An 18933-nucleotide genomic window follows, 5' to 3' on the forward strand; every position below is an offset into this window, starting at 1 on the left:
TGGCCTACATTGTTGAAATAACATGTCTGTCTATCTGAAATGTCTGATAAAATATGGTGGAAGGTGGGTACCGTCGGAGCTAGTCGAACACATACCAGCAGATGGACCACAGATGAAGACACGTACACTGACGCCATGCATCAAACGAAGTCCGACAGTAACGATAAAAAAAAAGTTAACTGAAAGCAGTCTGACCTCCCCAGGCACGCCCATGCGTATCACGGAAGTGCAAAGATAATCATTAGAAAACCTGACATTTGACCAGTGTCGAATACATCGGTTCGAAATGTGTATACCTACTGCTTTGACGTTTTTGATAATATGACGGTTTTTAGGGTGTAGCACCAAACGTAGCCATCATGCACTGAGATGGGGTGCGTGTGGAACGTTTTCAAATTGCCGAACCCGAATGCACTATTCAGTAGCATTTAAGGTTTCAAACTATTCAATTTGACTTTCGAGTGCGTAGAGAGAAGGGGCCCCAACCGACGCCTGTCGTCATGATTCTGTTTGTAGGAGTGTTAATCTGCTGTAAAGCTGAACGCAGTATCCAGTCCACGACGACTACTATCAATTTCCAGCACGTAAACGGTTTAAAAACCAACAAAAGTAGATGAAACAGGTTGCAACTGTAACATGAGTGTAATCAGCAAAGTTGACCGAAATTATGGTCTACAGATTATGGTCTACAGATTATGGTCTACAGATTATGGTCTATGCAAGTTGTTCACTGATCACGAGGGGGCATGGGTTGAGGTACCCTCGATGTTTGTTTATGTTCCCTGAGTCGAAGTTCGAGGGGAACATAAACAAATATCGAGGGTACCTCAACCCATATTCCCGAGGGACCAGTGAAGAACAAATTTATCTTACCGAACACATCCATGTTAATGTTGACCTGCTTGAAGCATGTTTATCGAATCATACACTTCAGCCAACCTGTTTGAATCTTGCCTCTTGATGTTTTTTCCCCCTTAGGTATTGTCGTAATAAAGTCGTCGCGATTTAATTTTTAATATTCGTATGGACTATATTTGAACGTTTTGTCGATATCTATTTATTGGAAAGAGAGTCAAATGTTTTCATAGCCATCGCTAGACTTTGCGGAAGACACAAGAAAAACACATTCAGAGTAATTTCCATACATCAGGCGTCATCGGGGTGTATTGTAATGCACCTCGCTTGTACACAGTGTACATTGTGAATAATGGAAGAGCGCTCAGTCCGTCATACAGCGACATGTATGTGTGAGGTAAGGTAACATATCTGGTCCAGACCTGTAGACATTATCTGAGATAATGTCAAATTAATCCAATGCCACACAGATAACTTAATCATACTACTATTTAACAGAAATGAACATTTGGCTATTAGCCACTAGCTTTCATAGTTAGACCACCTTCCTGGGCATCAAAGTGACTCTCGATACATGCTACTCTCGAGGATTGATGTCGTCACTTTGGCCACAAGTCGATGCATGCAAAGCTAACCAATGCTAAGAACGTAATTGTAATCACCAATATAACACCACTTGATGTTACACAAGTGAAATACGTTTGACTCACTGCCATGGGTATACCAACTGAATCATTATTTCCTTTTAGTTATTACATTGTAATTAATCACAATATTACATAAAATGATTGATTTCCCAGTCAATGTAATCCGTGAAATAACGACAAACAAAATGAAGTAAGTTCCCGATGAGACTCGACCGGAGTAATACTTCCACTACAAACACTTGCTTATTGATAATCGAAAGAGATTCATTCATTGCTTGCTCAAGATTTCAGAAATCAGCATTCAAGCTCTTTGACACTGTTTCAAACATGATCGAGCCGAATTAGAAAACCTGCAGTTTTTTGCAGTTGTGATGTGACTATCCGTTATCGTAGTCGCCTCCTGCGTACATGAACTATGGGCCAGTATTATCTTGTTATGTGGTTTTAAATGCGCTACAGAGTAGATTCAGCAATTCAGATGTTACTGTCTAGTTTTGTAACCAGAGAATCAGAGAAATTCAAAAACGCAACCAAACAGTTGTTGCAAAAACATCTGAACAACGTATGACATCTGCGCAAAATGCCAACAAACAGCCCAGTGAACCAGGCGCTAATCAGCTGAACTCAGTTAAGTCTTTAAGATATGCAGAAATCAACAAAACACATCTTTCTGGAACATCATCAACATTCCACACCTCAAAACTGATATATTGTGGGTTGTAGGTGTATCAGTCTGGTGTGACACTACTCGCCTATTCAATGTCCATGGCAATACCCGCGTGACGTCCTCCAGGAACCACCCGGGGGACTCTTTATATTAAGAGCTTTAAATGAGGTTAAACTTCAGTAAGAAATGAACCAATGAATTCACATATATAACATGACTCACAATACGGACTGGTGGACATATTTTTCAAGGGGGAAATATTTTATTTCAAGCTATGATGACGTGTTTCTGATGCAACCGACTAATTGCTTGGATAATAGGTGTATGGCACTTGTATATGTAATCATAAAAATATACAGTATGTCAGAATTTAAAAACAAAATGGATTCAGATTAGTGAGGAATGCTGCTCAAAACGTAATATATATGTTTCTAAGTAACTGTTACATTCTATACAGAATTTCTTCAGCTGTCAGGGATGTGTAATAATCATAAGTTCTCGATAAAGAACTTTCAGGGGATCGTTCGCCGGAGGTGTAGCCCCCATTTTTTCACATTGTGTCGGTGGTTGTATAGGAACTATTTGTAAGATTTTAATGTGCCAGTAGTTAAAGAATTACCGTAGGGAACAACGTAACAGTTGATAACATAAAAAAGGGATTTTCATTACTTCACCGATACTATGACACCCGAGACTTGCTTTATCTCGTGTTCTGTCGTAGGAAATGCCCTGACAATATACCGACTTTTCATGGCGTTTTCCCTGTTATCTACTGTCGTGTCAGTTCGTACTGCATTTGGAAATTAAACAACGGATGCCTTTCTAAACTAAAAATCAAAGCAAACCATGCGTCAGTTAAAGGCTTTTTGTCGTAAACGATCATTGTTTTCAGTTAAGGTGAAACACGGCAACGCGTAAGCTGGGTTCTGTCTTTACATGTAGCAAGTTGTAGCAGCGCACTCGGGAACCAGACCGTCGCTTATATCATTATAAAAGGAGAGTTAACGCAACAAAAAGATTGCCCATTAAACCATGTGTCTTCCCGCGTGATTACATACATATTACTATAGCTTTTAAAATAGGAATTACCTGCCCTTAAATGGCAAGACGTGAATGTCACTGCTCACCGAGTAGAATGTCTTAAAGTTGGTGACATAATCACGTACCAAAGTGACGTATAGGACATCGGTAAACCTCATTTTTGCTCAAAATGGTCTCAACTGATGTCTACAGAGCGAGAATTGAACTTTTCAAGCAACCAAGATGCCCCTGCAAGTTAAACTCGAAAAACAGAGCAAGTAATCGCCAACAGTTGTCGGATCTGATTTACACTTAAAACGTATGCGCCATGTTATTTTCACTGTATCTCGGATTGAGATTTGCTCTGACGTTTACTTGTGAAATGTTTTATTTATATTCATCTTTACCAAAGGAAGACTTTTATGAAGTTTGTTGTGTCAGTGATGTATGGCCGTTGAAGGAGTGAAGAGGCGAAGGAGTGCCACTAACACATGTTAGATGAACAATCTGAATGGATCATTCATGGACACATTTAACACAGTCAGTCATGTGGACGCTGGGCCAGTGACAGCAGCGACCAGGGACAGGTCAGGGACAGGACGACAAACAAGTTTACTAGCTACTCACCGAGTGTTTTACAGCCGAGTGACCACAGAATGACCAGGGGAGAACTCTTGAGACGGTTCGTGGAATACCCTCCTAAATTGCAGAACAAGCAGAAGACCGCAGTGACAAATAGGGCGTCAAACAAGTGTTCACCCACCAAGTACCCACAAGATAACGGGAGTGAAGGGACACGAAGTACATAAACCCAGGACTCCGAGTCAAAGGGAGGAGGCAAGAGAGAGGCAGATGGAGACACAGACACCGTCTTGGCAGCAGTCCAGAACACAACCCAATCAGTCTGGACTCTAACATGGCCCTAACGTCACTCTGGGCCAATGATGCGGCAGATGTCCTGCTTTAAATAAAATATCCTTCTCCTTGTACGCCTGGTGTTGTCTCTTACTTTGTTGTACAACCAAGAAGCGCAGTAGACTCATCCTGCAGAGCTCACAAAGAATATGAAGCAGATTATTTCAACCAAATCGAAAGTCTTGGGGAGATTGACCAGAGAATATTTTGTCCACAGATTTAACCCTGGAAGTGGGCAGCAGAAAACTATGGGATGACGGAGAGCTTGTGAAGCCATATCGGAACACATGCAGCCAAACTATACGCCAAAGACTGTACCCTGGCCACCAGTCATGTCATGTAAACCTCCCATAGAGATGGACTTTGAGAGGACTGGACGACCTGAACGTGCACCTACAGAGACATGCATCTTTATTTCTCGGTTGTCGCTTTATCATCTTTGACACCTTGTCGCATTTATCACATAACAGTTTTACTGTAATCGCTATTTAATGTATCTCCAGTGGTGTTACTGCACTCCCTTCAAGGGAATGAAACTATATATGTGTGCATATATGAAGTTTGTGGTGTCAGTCACGTATGGCAACGAGATACTGAATTTTCACCTTGGCCAGTTCAATCTCAAGGTACTATTATTTTCTCGGTGTTAATCCTGTGCCGGCTGAGGTTGTTCATCATATTGGGATTCTTCTTATCTTGGAACATTCATGGACTGTGTAAGAAACTTGATGACATAGATTTTATTGATCATTTTTATTCATTTCACGTTGTATGTTTGCTGGAAACTTTCTTCAGAGACTTCATGAAACTATATTGGTTAAGAGGCTACCAAATGTTTTACGCCTAAGCAGCTAAGGTGTCTACTTCTGGCAGACACTAAGGTGACGCGTGTGTAAGTGTGATACAGGACATTGCAAACAAATGTGTTGAACTGAAGAGTGAAACCATCAATTTAGTGTGTGTTGACCGTGTGAACGGTCTGACGGCGGCTAGGAAGATCGAACGTTGGCAGCGATTGATGATACTACTCCAGTGAATGAATGTGAATGTGTCCGTCAGAACACGGCGACTAGCCTTTTTTATATATATAAGCAGTCATTTCCCGAAAGTTCGGGGACATACAACCGTCGCCAACATTGTACAATGCTGTAGCAGTTTCCCGGAAATAACAAATAGAAAACCAAGGGCAGATAATTTCCGGACAGCCTGCTACCAAAATCTTAAAAATGCTGACCATCTATTATACGAAATGTGACCCATCATAATTATTCAAAACACTAAACGTTGTGACCCAATAATAAGTATTATTTAATTGATAACACAATATACAGAAAATACACACTCTTCACATTCTGATGTCTCATGACAGTATCGTTAACGTGGGCGTGTGTTGATGAATCTGTGTGTCACTTGTTCATAATGACAGGTAGAGCATAAGGCGACAGAGGTGGAGAGTTTACATTTGTTGGTGAAAATGACTTAAGTGTCGTTGATTATTTTCTTACATCTGCAGAATTGTTTGATTTCGTAGGAAGGTTGAATGTTTGTGATAGACTTGTGATAGTTTGACCGTTGTCCTTTGGATCTGTTCAGTTTTCCTTCCACACACCAAGGCTGATTGTGCTGAGTCCTAGTTTAGTGAACCAAGACTGGCATTAATGTTTGTGTGAAAGGTCAATGTATGTTATGATTGCCTGTTTAAATCTTCACTTGAACCTGGGTCGTATCTATGCAATTTTCGTAACGAAAACTTTCTTAATTTTTTTTCGGGCGCCTGGGACTTGGCGTAAATCAGGGAAGATTTTTATCTATTATAAATTCACAAAGGTTCTGTCCATTTTGTATTGCGTGGTTTTGTCCTGGTCCAGTATATAATGAAATAAGGCAAATGTATTTTCCACAATGGCTACAATCAAATACCAATGCTACAAAACCGTAGTCAATACTTTCCTGGGAAGCACCCAGGATTATTGCAATATAAGGTAGTTCTATTAGTTTATCCTGCGCTTATATTGAGGAAATTATGGATATCTATTTTGTATGTGGCCCTATGGTCTCGGGCAATAAACTGATTGATTGATAATTAACTGTTGATCGTTGACATGTTATCTTTCCGCGTGATAACATTTTACACGCGTTAGACACTTATTGGACTTGTTGCAAGAACTTATATATATTTCAAAGATAAAAGTCACTAATGAGTTAAATGCAGTGATGCTGAAATCATTAGCCTAATATCTCACAGTAATTGGTCGTTGTGTTATGGATGTGAAATATAATCAGAAGACTATTGATGCCAAGTGTAATGTAAACGATACTACTCAGACACCTCGTCAATGTGTTTGTCGGCCTTTATAAATAAGACACGAAAGTTTAGTCTGAGAGGTATTCAGGAGTCTCTACACATTCATGTATGATAACAGCACATGATTTGGAGCAGTTTGAAACGCCGCCAGCAATGGAATCTTTGGGCCCCAAATCTGCATGGTCAGAAAAAACTGATTCCACCAGACAGACGATAGAAAGTTTGTGGTCTGATTTCACACAAGACACTGGACTTCATGGGCTTAATAAATTGTCTCCTGGACGTCGCCACAAAGTTAGCTGGTGAGTGGAATTACTTTCGTGTACTGCACAGAATATTACATTATAGGGCTTCTTACACCTATGTCTTCAGCTCTATACCCTCTTGTCAGTCCATACGTGAAGAGATCATAATACCTGTAAGTCGACTTGGGCATTTCAGATATACGCGTATACATGTGGATATACACGCAAAAGGGGACAATCCTACCTTCTGTATTCCTTGTGCTGAAATGATCATGGTCAAACATCCTTGAAAGTATTAATCTTTTCATCACAACTTTTTTCACACTTACAACATGAAGGGCATTTTTACGCACATCTCTTACTCTTACCCAAATACGCCATGAGTGAAATTTATGGGTGCAGATATGGACGGAGTTAGGGCCAATATAGTAGGGGGTGGGTGGGTTTATATCTGTTTCTACGTTTGTGTCATGAGACTGCATTTACGCTCAGAAGTTCCAGATCTCATTTAAGATCGCACAATGTCAGTAACCGCCTTCCTGGTACCCTCCCGTATGTCCCATGTCCATTATTCTACAGACATTCGTCAAGTGATATCGTTTGCTTTTTATGACTTAATATGATAAACCGTGATGACATTTGTGCAAAGTATGTTATGTTTAAATCATAGAAAATAGGGTGATGGAGCAGCCTGGTGGTTACACCGAAGACCCGGGTTCGATTCCCCTCATGGGTACAAAGTGAAGCCCATTTCTGATTTGCCCTGCCGTGGTATTGCTGGACTATTTCTAAAAGTGGCGTAAACCCATATTCACAAAGTCAAAATCATATATGATGTGTTAGAGAGCTGCTTGCGTGCTTTGGATACCGCTGCAGTAGCTATTCTGTGCATTAATATGCAATTGTTGCCTTGACAGTGTTTTGTGGGCGGTTCTGGTGTTCACTATGGCAGCGTTCATGTGCTACAGTATAACGACGGAACTGATCAACTTCAGCAGATACCCAGTAAACACGAACACGAAGGTAGATGTGCTTGAAGAAATAGAGTTTCCAGCTGTCACTTTCTGCAGCCATAGTCCTTACAACTTAAGCAAAGTTAAAGCTACTGATCCTAACCTTCATCAGTTCTTCAACAAGATTAGTATTTTGGGAAGTCTGATGAGTCAAGTAAACTGGAGCGAACCCGAATATAATGTGCCAACATTTCAGGAGAGTCACAGTCTCGAGTGGTGGAAAGAGTTGGGCATGAGTCCGGACGAAATGTTTTACATGTGTCTGATGGATGAAGTCATACATTATCCTTGCATGAAAGTAATGAAGCCTGTTTTGACTCAGACGGGTAATTGTGCAACGTTCAACTGGAATACTTCTGATGTAGCTAAGGTTCGCGTTACTGGCTCAGACAACAATCTCATCATGTATGCTCAGATTGACCAGGCCAACTACGTTCTAGGTTCTCAGCTTGCTGCTGGAATAAAGGTTTGTAAAATGTCAAGGAAAACATACACAGTTTCACAGAAATATGTTATACACATCGACAATCACTGGTCGTTGTGGACCCATGAAGATCCGGGTTAGAATTGATCTTTAGTACATTATGCTTGTCATAAGAAGCGACTAACGGGTGGTCAGGCTCGCTGATTTGGATGACACCACATCATCGTATCCCAAAAACGTATATTATCTGTTCACTGGATTATCTGGTGGATTATGTACAACCTGTCGGATTATATTTGGAATGTAGCGGCATAAAACTAAACTCAATTGCTTGTGGGTATGTCTATATTTTGAACGTGTTTAACCACTCAAAAGACATAAAAGTTGTATTCTATTTGACAACCTAGACTATTTTCTTTCACCAAACATGTGGACATATAGACACGGGTGGAATGTGGCTGGAGTATCAACACTAGTTCACGAAGCCCGTAAAGTCTGACATTCTATTTTATAAACTTTGTTTAAATACTAGGCGTTTGAATTAGTGAGCAGCATTAAACATTACAGCAAATTAAGTTATCTTTGAAAGAAAAACAGTAAGCGATAAAAACTTTTCGTTGACTCCAGGTCATCCTACACGACCCTCGTGTCCACCCGGATGAAGCGAAGTCCTCCTTCCTAGCAGCCCCTGGGACGTCAACATATGCTGCTGTACACAAATCAAGGGTATGGCACTCACTGTTGACAGTGTTCACTCCCAGTCAATGTCTTACAGTCAAAATCAAAATTTCTCTGTGTCTATTTCTTAAGCAGTTGCATGTAGTATATCTCAAAAATCATGGTTAATGTGTCAAAGAATTACCATAATACATTACGCTGTCAAGGAAGGATTGGCTGTTTATTCATATATTTTGTACAATGTAGAATCTCCCACTTTCAGTGGATACACTTGTATTTCATGTGGCATTTGATAAGAAACATGGCGAACATAGATATAGTTCTCTATCTTAAAAGGTTTAGGGCAGTTTTGTCCAAATGTGTGAAGGTGTGAAATGTTGGTCTTCATCATTTATGGCATCATCGTCACAGTTTGACGGACGGCACACCTATTAAAGTTGTAAAGGAGGCCAAGTTTCTGGATCCTATATTTGACTGCCACTTGACGTTCTTGCCGCATATTAAATCCATAAAAGTTCAATGTCTGAAGGCACTCGACTTGTTGTTTCCAACTTAAAATGGGGTGGCGATCAAACCACCCTACTTCACTTATACAGATCACTCATTCGCTCCAACCTTGACTATGGTTCCACTGTATATTGCTGAGTCTGTAAAAGCAGCCTGAAACTGTTAGATTCTATCCATCATCAAGGTCTAAGATTATGTCTTGGATCTTTTCGAACTTATCCTGTTGACTATAAAACTATATTTACAATATGCTACAAAACTATTCTCTAGCAAATCTAACCCTGCATTTAAAAATGTCTTCGATCCCCTTTATGAGGATTTATACAATAAGAAACCCGCTCTTATTCCGCCTCTTGGGATCAGAATTAAACATTTCATTTCTGCTGCCGGCATCTTCTTTCCGGCCTTTTTCTTCTCATCCTTGGCAATTGGTTAGACCACAAGTCGACCTAACGGACACCACATATAAAAAGTCAGAATCAAATGAATTACAATGTAAACAAGAATATTATCAATTAAAAAGTAAATATTGCAATTACGCATCCTTATTTACAGATTGGTCCAAGGACTTTGGTGCAGTGGCTTGTGCCACTGTCACTGGATCCAGAACAATATCTCCTAGATTACCGGATAGCAGCTCTATTTTTACAGCTGAGGCAAACGTCGTGTTAACAGCTCTCAAATACATTCAGAAACATCCTAAACATAAATAATACATAATCGATTCAGACTTCGTGTCTTCGGGCGATTAAAAACTTATCATGTAAACATCCCCTTTTAATTGAAATTATTGAATTCTATAATGATCTTGCTACTGGCCAATATGACATCGTCTTTTGTTGATTACCCAGACACGTAGGCATTTCTGGAAATACAATGCCCGATCTTGCTGCTAAGGCAGCACTCATCAAATCTGTGACACAACTTCTTATTCCATACTCTGATTGTAAAGCTGTCATCAGATCTTACATTTGTGATCTGATACAGAAGAAGTGGGACACTGAAGTAGGTATTGATAAATTACATGCCATAAAACCCTATATTGGTTACACCTACTTGGGTTGTCAGTCCAGATTTGAAGAGGTCATCCTGCGACATCCTGGCCACACAAGTTATACACATATATATTTGTTTAAAGGTTAGGATCCTACGTTTTGTATCCCTTGTTATGAAAGAATCACAGTCCAGCATATCCTGCTTATGTTTTAGGTTTATATGTAGCTAATCACTAGTTTTATACTGTATTCTAGTTAGTTTTACCGTCCTTCATTGACAGATTTCTACAATATATGTGCTATTAATTCATTTGAATGTTCATAATTAATCGTTCTCGTCACGATATGGCTGCAATATTGCCGATGTGACGTTAAACATTAACTCACTCAATTTGGGGAAAATATTACAGAGGAAGTAGGCATCCACCATTGTGCTCCCCTTCTTACAGATCTGTATCAATGTACGTGTACATCTGTTGTGGCTGGCAAAATCCAAACAAGATAATTTGGCTAATAATTCAAATCACGGTGTATTAAAGACTTAATATCGTTCAAGTACCACGCAAGAGCCTTTCCGCTTCAGCTGTTTCGCCAACTTGAACAGGAAGTACATGAGACAAGTGTTCCTCATTTAGATCTTTGCATTGTGAGAAATTAATTTTCACAAAAACGCACATGTTTTATGATTTTTCTACATGCAAACTGAGTGTAAACTGAATTTCAGCATATCCCTTTTCAACACGTTGCTTTGGGCGGTAGGGTAGCCTAGTGGTTATCGCCCCACTCTCGTTCAGAAGATACGAGTTTGAATCCCCGCATGGGTACAGGGTGTGAAGCCCATTACTGGTGTTCCCTGGAATAGTGATAAAGTGGCTCAAAACCATACTCACTCAATCAATCATCACGTTGCTATTCAGTTGGTAAGTTGAGACACTTGAACAGAGGCATTCAACCAAACGTCCACTGAATCTTTCCAGATTCACATATTCCAGGTGATTAACAGACACTTTTTGTTGCAGTACAAGTATCTACCATCGCCTTATGAGGCCTTCCAGAACAGAACCTGCCTTGACACCTTGACTACCGAATTTAAAAACCCCCTAATATACTTTGAGATCTACACCTATGAAAACTGTCAACGAGAATGTTTGACACGGACAGCATACAAAATTTGCGGTTGTATTAGGCCGACAGACAACGGTGAGCCAATATGAATCTAAAGATGATTTCCGTGTTACTTTGCAAATAGCGGTAGATTGTAAAGTTTTTTAACCGGTAGTATCAAATGTCACCTGTCCCTTCCGCAGAGAGAGAGAGAGAGAGAGAGAGAGAGAGAGAGAGAGAGAGAGAGAGAGAGAGAGAGAGAGAGAGAGAGAGAGAGAGAGAGAGAGAGAGAGAGAGAGAGAGAGAAACTGACGATTTTTAATTAGATTCAATCACGGTTTGTTTAAGTAATTCTGAGCATGTTTTATTGAACAGATATTTTAAAAAACTTATCATTTAACATGTATATCATTGTTTACAGGAACTATCGGACGATTGTGTTCCTTGTATGAGTTAAATGTGTGTTTTTCCCCGACATATCGTAAGTTTACCTTTGTCTTCCACATATAAACACGTACGTGTCGTTTGCGTATTTTATGACTAAAACATACTTTCTGCATGCAATAAAGTCTGGACTTACATGCATAACATGTCCAGCACCGCAAGCGCTATATAACTGGAATATCTCTAAAATCTATGATGCTCAAAGAGTGGGTGAGTGAGTGAGTTTAGATTTATGCCGCACACAGCAAAATTCCAGTTGTATGGCGGCGGTCAGTAAATAATCGAGTCTGGATCAGACAAGCAAGTGATCAGCCGCACGAGCAATGATCTGCGCAACTGGGAACCGATGACGTGCGTCAACCAAGTCAGCGAGCCTGACCACCCGATCCCCGTCAGTCGCCTCTTTCGACAAGCATAGTCGCCTTTGATGACAAGCATGGGTTGCTGAAGGCCTATTCTACCCCGGGCTTTCATGGGTCCATTCAAAGAGACTCATTTAGACGTTTACGTAGTCATTTCTGATGATCACTTATGGAAAGTCAAACTCCATATTTGCATATAATTTCAGAGAGCATATTGGTATCCACATCTGCATTTGCAAAAATTGTACGTTTGCGTAATATTTTGCATTAAAAATGTTTTGGGTGTGTATTTCAGTTCATTTGAAGAAGAATGCAACTCTTCAGAAATCTTGTGGCTGTCAAATGCCATGTTCATTCGAGACATACGACATCAAAGTGTCAACATCAGCTTACCCATCAGACGCAGCAATGGACTATCTTGTGAAGCATTCTACTTTCACAGAAGAGGACTACATCACGTAAGTCTACCTAATGTGTGGGAATCCATCGAGGATTGTAAACACATTTTGAAACCAAAACTTCAACGCTTCATTTTTGCTGCATTTTATGAAGCGATTTGATAATATGCTCTTATATTGACATTGCACTTACCGAGAACTTGAGATATATTTGATATGAACTTTGTAGTCTCAAGAAAAGGTCACATCCATTTTCTTCAATCGATAACTATTTTTTTTATAAATGTGCATGAATACTTGTCATCAAAGAAAGAATGGGACTTCATCATACATGGACTGTAATTTCTGTATGATCATGTTGTTTCCTGTCAACATGATCATGTCTTTAAAAAAAAGATAACTCGTTTGTTTTTTTTAAAGGAAAAACTTGCTCGAGATAAGAGTTTTCTTTGAAAACCTTATTATGCACTCAACAGAACAGACGCCGAAATATACAACGCAGACCACGTTGGGTGAGTACATAGATTCAACACCCAATTTTTCAGGTGGACAATATACGATAGGGAAAGAAATAACTATATATAAACATATGGTTGCATGAGAAGACGTCTAAAGATATAATTATGGAATATTCGTACGCCCAAAGTAAACAATCGTTCTCTAAGGTTGTCTTTTCCTTAACCCTGATGTCAGTAAAACAAGAGTGTGCTGAGGTCATGCTCCCAATTGTGTGTGATGTATAAAGATGCATTTTCAAATTGTGAATCACGGCTGTACTTTTTTTTCTTAGATGTTTATTGAAAGATTTAGAACAGAATCATTTTGTTGCGCTTCAATATATCTGAAGATGTGAATTCATATTTTATGTACGCATTATTATATTATGTCATATTCCCAGGGTTCTAGATGAGGCGCGTATTTGAGTATTTTACTCAATAAAAATCACATTTACTCAATTAATTACAATTCTGGAGCACAGCACCCACTTGAAACCCAATAGGTCTATAATATCTTGTGTACATTACTCAATTAACTAAGTTGGCTTGCGAGTGATAATTCGTCGTGGCGCCCGCACTCTACAACAGCATTAGCTAATGGTAGGAGATGTTTATACATACACATACTATTATAAAAGCCGTAGCCTCTGTCAGGGATTTACTCTAATTGTCACAAACCGAGTATTTAGCAATGGCTGTCAAATGTTTGGCAATATGACAATTAGTGAAAACGTTTAGTCTTTTGAGACGCATTTATATTTATGTATTTAGAAGAGTTAAGTCCTCAATAATGATAAGAAACCCTGCGTAAAAAGTAACTCAATTCTTTTAACTAGTGGGAGTAAACAAAATGCTAGTTACTCCTAAAACATGCAATTGTTCATATACATGTGAACATGGTGGGGGGACATGGTGGGCGAGTTGGCTAAGGCGCCAGGCTAGTGATCCAGCGAGGTTGAGGTTTCGGGATCGAGCCCACCTGTGACCGGGTGTACAAACCTTGGAGTCAACTTTGTGTGAAGACTCTTTCAGTGTTGTCACAACCCCTAGTGTACAGTACACAACCCTGTGCACTTAAAAGAACACACGAATCCGTTGGTATATGACCAGATGGTGGCCACATGAACACTTGCATACACCTAGTTGCGGGTACAGCAACGTGCAGTAAACTTGGAGAAAGTGCTATGTGTGCCAGTCCACCGAGCTGTCTATTGGGTACCTCGTTAGGGTGAGAGAGCCTAGTGGCAGCAAGGGGTGTATACTCCCCAGGGAGTTGAGATTGAAATACGATGTGCTGTTGAAATTGACATCCTGTGATCGAGGGAAAAATACAAGCGCCTTGAGCATGCACTAGTGCGTGGATATGTGCGCTATATAAATATCCTAACTATATATATCTATATCTATACATGTATATAGTCAGACATGGAAGTGAATACCCAATTCCTTGAAAAATTATCTGGACCTTTGTGTTCCTCACCAATATCACTACGTTTTGTAAGTGTTAACGCTGAAAAATGTCCTTTAAACGTTTGCAGTTATGATTACGTGTGGACAGACCATTTCAGGACGCCTATATTATCTGTTGTTTTTTGACAGGTAACCTGGGAGGTCAGATGGGCATCTACCTTGGAGCCAGCTTCCTGACTGTCACAGAACTCGGAGAGTTCCTCTTCCGTCTCTGTGTGGCCGCCATCAGGAGATGTAAACGGAGTGACAAAGTCATAAATGTCAGTTATGATCAGGCCTAAATCACAACGAAATCCTCCTGGTAGGAAACGAAGGCAATTTTGCAATGACTCAACTTCAGTCTGCTGTAGCACACATTCCTCTGAGCTTAGTATGATTTATGACATATTTGGTCAGATACAAGTCACTGTATGATTCACTTTCACACCAATCCAGACTATCTGCTTGAAGAGATTTTAACATCAAGGCTTTTAATCGTCTGTATATCAATAACATTATCATGGAAAGAGTACCATCAGGCGAGTATCGAAAATATTTGTTAATTTATGCATGCAGTTAGCCTGATATTTTACCACAAATTATGATACTACAAATATACTTTAGCAATCCAAGATATGTCATTTAATTACATTGTATATTTTGGATTACACAGTAGATCAGTCGGTGTTGGACAACTGTGTGTTCCTGTCAACTTAATAATTTTGGGTGGTGGGGTAGCGTAGTGGTTAAGGCGTTCGCTCGTCACGCCGAAGACCCGGGTTCGATTCCCCACATGGGCACAATGTGTGAAGCCCATTTTCTGGTGTCCCCCGCCGTGATATTGATGGAATATTGCTAAAAGCGGCGTAAACTTAAAGATTTTACGGACGTTCTCCCTGGTCCGTTTTAGACACTATTGAGCATGATCTATCAAACAGGCTACGAGGATGTACGAGCTAGCATACATCGATGATCTTTTTCACTCTATGAGTTTGCCATTGTAATATGATCAATGCACTGCTCGCTTCAATGGTAAAAGTATTAACACATGTTGTCTCTTTGATTTTACGCTTTCTTAATTTCCAAAGATCAGTTTGGCCTGGTGATGTGCATCCTCGATATCTCCAGGGTATACGTTCCGATAAGTGTCCACTATACTCTGGAAAGCATCTACGACTCAGATCGATAACTGTAATACCTCCCTTTGCTGTTTTTTATGCAGTCAGATGTCAACGCTGGGAACCAGTCACAGCTCACTTTCATTTTTTTAATTAACCGATGAAACTTGGCAGCAGAAGCCATGCAGAGGTTCTCTGAAAGAGGTAGAAGGAGTTCTTTCACATATTTCTTCAATAAAGTTTCGGACCTATAAGTTTGTCTAAATGATTTCCCCCAAACCGAGTCGTAACTGCGGAGGCTACCTTTGTTGACACTGCCATTTCGACTATATCGGCGGCCTAACTGACTGGCTACTGTGAAAAAGCGGAGCCAGCAAAGGGAGATGATAAAATTATCGTCCCGACCCGTGGATGCATCCAGGGTATAGTGGAGACTTATCGGAACGTATACCCTGGAGATATCGAGGGTGCGTGACGTGATGAACTGTCAAAGACAAATTGTTGTAATGCAGACGACTTGCATAATGTTAATTCCCACGCACAGAATTAATGTAAATGTGAATAGGAAAGCGTGTTACGTCCTTTAGGCTAAACCGGTTGATTAAAAATAAAACTGTTCATCAAAACTAAGTTTGTTTGTTTGTTTGCTTTCGGGGTTTTTTTTGTTTCTTGTTTTTTGTTGTTGTTTTTGTTTTTTTTCGTATATGCTTTCCAAATTCTGCGAAATGAAATGCTTACTGGGACATACGTATCCACTATTTTCTGTTCAGAATGTAGAGTGTGTCTGCTGCTAATATGAGATCCATTTTTCAAATACCTTCACTACGAAGTTTCTTTGGGTCATCGATGCCTCCTTACGCGACAACGACACTCGGTAACGACTAAGCCGTGAGGCACGTCATTTCGGTGTGCCTGCACCGAGTTAGACGTTCACCTGTGAAGAAGTGACCTCTGACCAGACGAGATGCAAGATGATGGTACCGGCGGAGAGTGGGACTGGCACTTCAGACCGAGTTGTTCACCATGGTTCATGTGATTACGTTTTCTGAAACGAAATGTCTCCTCGGCCCTCTTGATCATTTATTTCACATGGCCACGTGCTTCCGCTCAAGTAACCATGTACTAATTGATACCTCTGTACATGTAGTTAATGATGAAGCAAGCACCGCTGGATATTACACGCCTCTGTATCATCTGAAAGTTCATTTTAAAAAGAGGTAAATGTTAAATACTGTACTTTAATACTTACAAATACGTTCAGAAAACTGCAGTGGAAAAACCGCAGTATGACGCGTAATACCCAAATTAATATAATTAATTGATTAATTTTACCTGATAATAAAGTTAGGTACTTTTATAATTGCAATGTTCTCTACTGACTTGGCATGAAAAAGAGTAAACAAAAATCATATCGAAGAATGCCAATAATTTCCAAGAGACGAAATCGAATATCGATACCACGGTGATGCTGTGATCAGCAGAGATGGAAGGTATCGTAATGATGTCTTCTTAGATAGTCGTGGACACTGGCAAAGCAGTAAAGTTGATCTGGTCGTTCGAAAACGTCTGATGTGTCTGGTCATGTCATTTTGTTACATGTAGCATGACGTCAAAAACAGAGGAATCGTGGCCAGATGAGACCGCATCTACTGGCAAGAAAATTGGTAGTTTGTGGAGTGATTTCACACAGAACACGGGATTCCATGGAATCGATAAATGTAACGTCAGTGTAAGATGATGAGTTAAATATCGCATAGTAATATTGTCATATATTATTACATGGGCTATGACAATTGATATTCTGTAACAGAAAGTGAGTGGAGGATTTTATTCCTGATAATATATATCCCTGACAATTGTTTTGTCATATAACATTGTATTTTATGACAAGGGATAAAATACTCTTAACACTGGGGTTCTTACGAATGCAACCTATTGGGTTTGTGAAGACTCATATTAGGCTTTTCACTGGTGTATGTGTTAATGGAAAGTACGAATTTGTCTTGTTGTTACACTGCAAACAAACACACACGGACGGACGGAGAGAGAGAGGGGGAGAGAGAGAGTCTACTTTCCCTTCTCACATACACCTTAAATACCACCATATATTTTAGACGACTATTAATGGTACGTTCTACAACACGCTTAGTAGCCATAGCATTGCCAACGACTACACGTTTCAGATGGCTACCCCCCGTTTAATATTTTTTCCCCGTCTTAGCTGTATGCACGTGCGAACGAGCGTACGGATTGACATTTGGACGTATGGGATCAAAATCATTCATAACGATCTACTGACCATCCCCAACTGCCCCTTATATTTTCGCAATTATAGGTTTACAACACTTAAGGAAAACTTCTCGTGGTGGAAAAATATGTGTTTTCCTGACCCGTATTACCCCTTGACTCATGAGAAAAAAATATTTATCATGTCAATTAGACATAGAATAGACACCAATTTTCATACAAAATCATGTCTGTACAAGTATGGCGCTAATGTTGCATTTATTGGTGTATGTGAACATTCAAAATGGGTATTTTGTTGATCGTGTTCCTGATAATGTTTTAATTTACAGTGAACTGCACAATATTGCCTTCTGTTCTTATTTCTATTGCTTCAGCGTGTGATTGGGCGATGTTTGTATAGCGTTGCTACTGTAATCAAACTGTAAAGTTCATCTATTTATGGTTCTTACACTTAAATATTGTGATAATATTTGACAATTACCGTTTTCTGTGTCCAATGAGTATTTTGTCCAATAAAAATGTCCATCACAGTTGATCATCAAAGGTACATGTTTGTCAGGTACATCTGCTGCATCTCTATGTAAGTTAATGATTCGTTACATTTACATCTGATCTATTCTTGTGAACCAAAGGCTACGGTTGTTTTCTGCGTTTTATCTAATTCAGTTGGTCTTTTTTATTTTTTGCTAGAGGCCCAAGCTATTGATTGATGGGATCAATGTCAGGGGTCCATTCAGCCCGGATCAATTCTATATGTCTCTTTTTGTGTTATTTACACTTTCGTAAGTCCACTTGATCAGATCAGTGGAGTCCATTATCAATAATACTGTAAACGACAGCCGGGTTTTTTTCTTCTAGGGTTTCGTGGTGTATAGATTTGCCGGAAAAGGTTTCAAATTTCGGTAACCGCATCTGACTGAATCACTAGTGGTGACCTAACTATAAATCTTAACTCATTCACTCTGATTAAGTCAGGTGATTTGTTGAGCAACCGCATCGCAGCAGATGGCACTGTTATTGTACAATTTAACCGGAAAGTATTT

At 39.7% G+C, this 18933-nt stretch overlaps 1 protein-coding gene across 1 annotated transcript; it reads left to right on the forward strand.

Moving 5' to 3' along the window:
- The first annotated feature begins 6562 nt into the window (after nucleotides 1–6562).
- Nucleotides 6563–14827, forward strand: LOC137271959 (amiloride-sensitive sodium channel subunit beta-like). Its single transcript, XM_067804339.1, has 8 exons — nucleotides 6563–6711; nucleotides 7572–8133; nucleotides 8719–8817; nucleotides 11291–11471; nucleotides 11797–11856; nucleotides 12477–12639; nucleotides 13000–13091; nucleotides 14676–14827. Exons 1-8 carry the CDS (start codon nucleotides 6563–6565, stop codon nucleotides 14825–14827), a joined length of 1458 nt encoding a protein of 485 aa, XP_067660440.1.
- The last annotated feature ends 4106 nt before the right edge of the window (nucleotides 14828–18933 follow it).

The sequence above is a fragment of the Haliotis asinina genome, chromosome 2 (genome assembly GCF_037392515.1).
Source record: "Haliotis asinina isolate JCU_RB_2024 chromosome 2, JCU_Hal_asi_v2, whole genome shotgun sequence".
NCBI lineage: Eukaryota > Metazoa > Mollusca > Gastropoda > Lepetellida > Haliotidae > Haliotis > Haliotis asinina.

Bases quoted from the DNA above. Each gene is read 5' to 3' on its own strand.
- LOC137271959 (XM_067804339.1), top strand. From the start codon at position 6,563: ATGGAATCTTTGGGCCCCAAATCTGCATGGTCAGAAAAAACTGATTCC. The intron at 11,472-11,796 runs GTGAGCCAATAT...CATTGTTTACAG, and splicing joins TATTAGGCCGACAGACAACG to GAACTATCGGACGATTGTGT. The intron at 11,857-12,476 runs GTAAGTTTACCT...TGTGTATTTCAG, and splicing joins GTGTTTTTCCCCGACATATC to TTCATTTGAAGAAGAATGCA.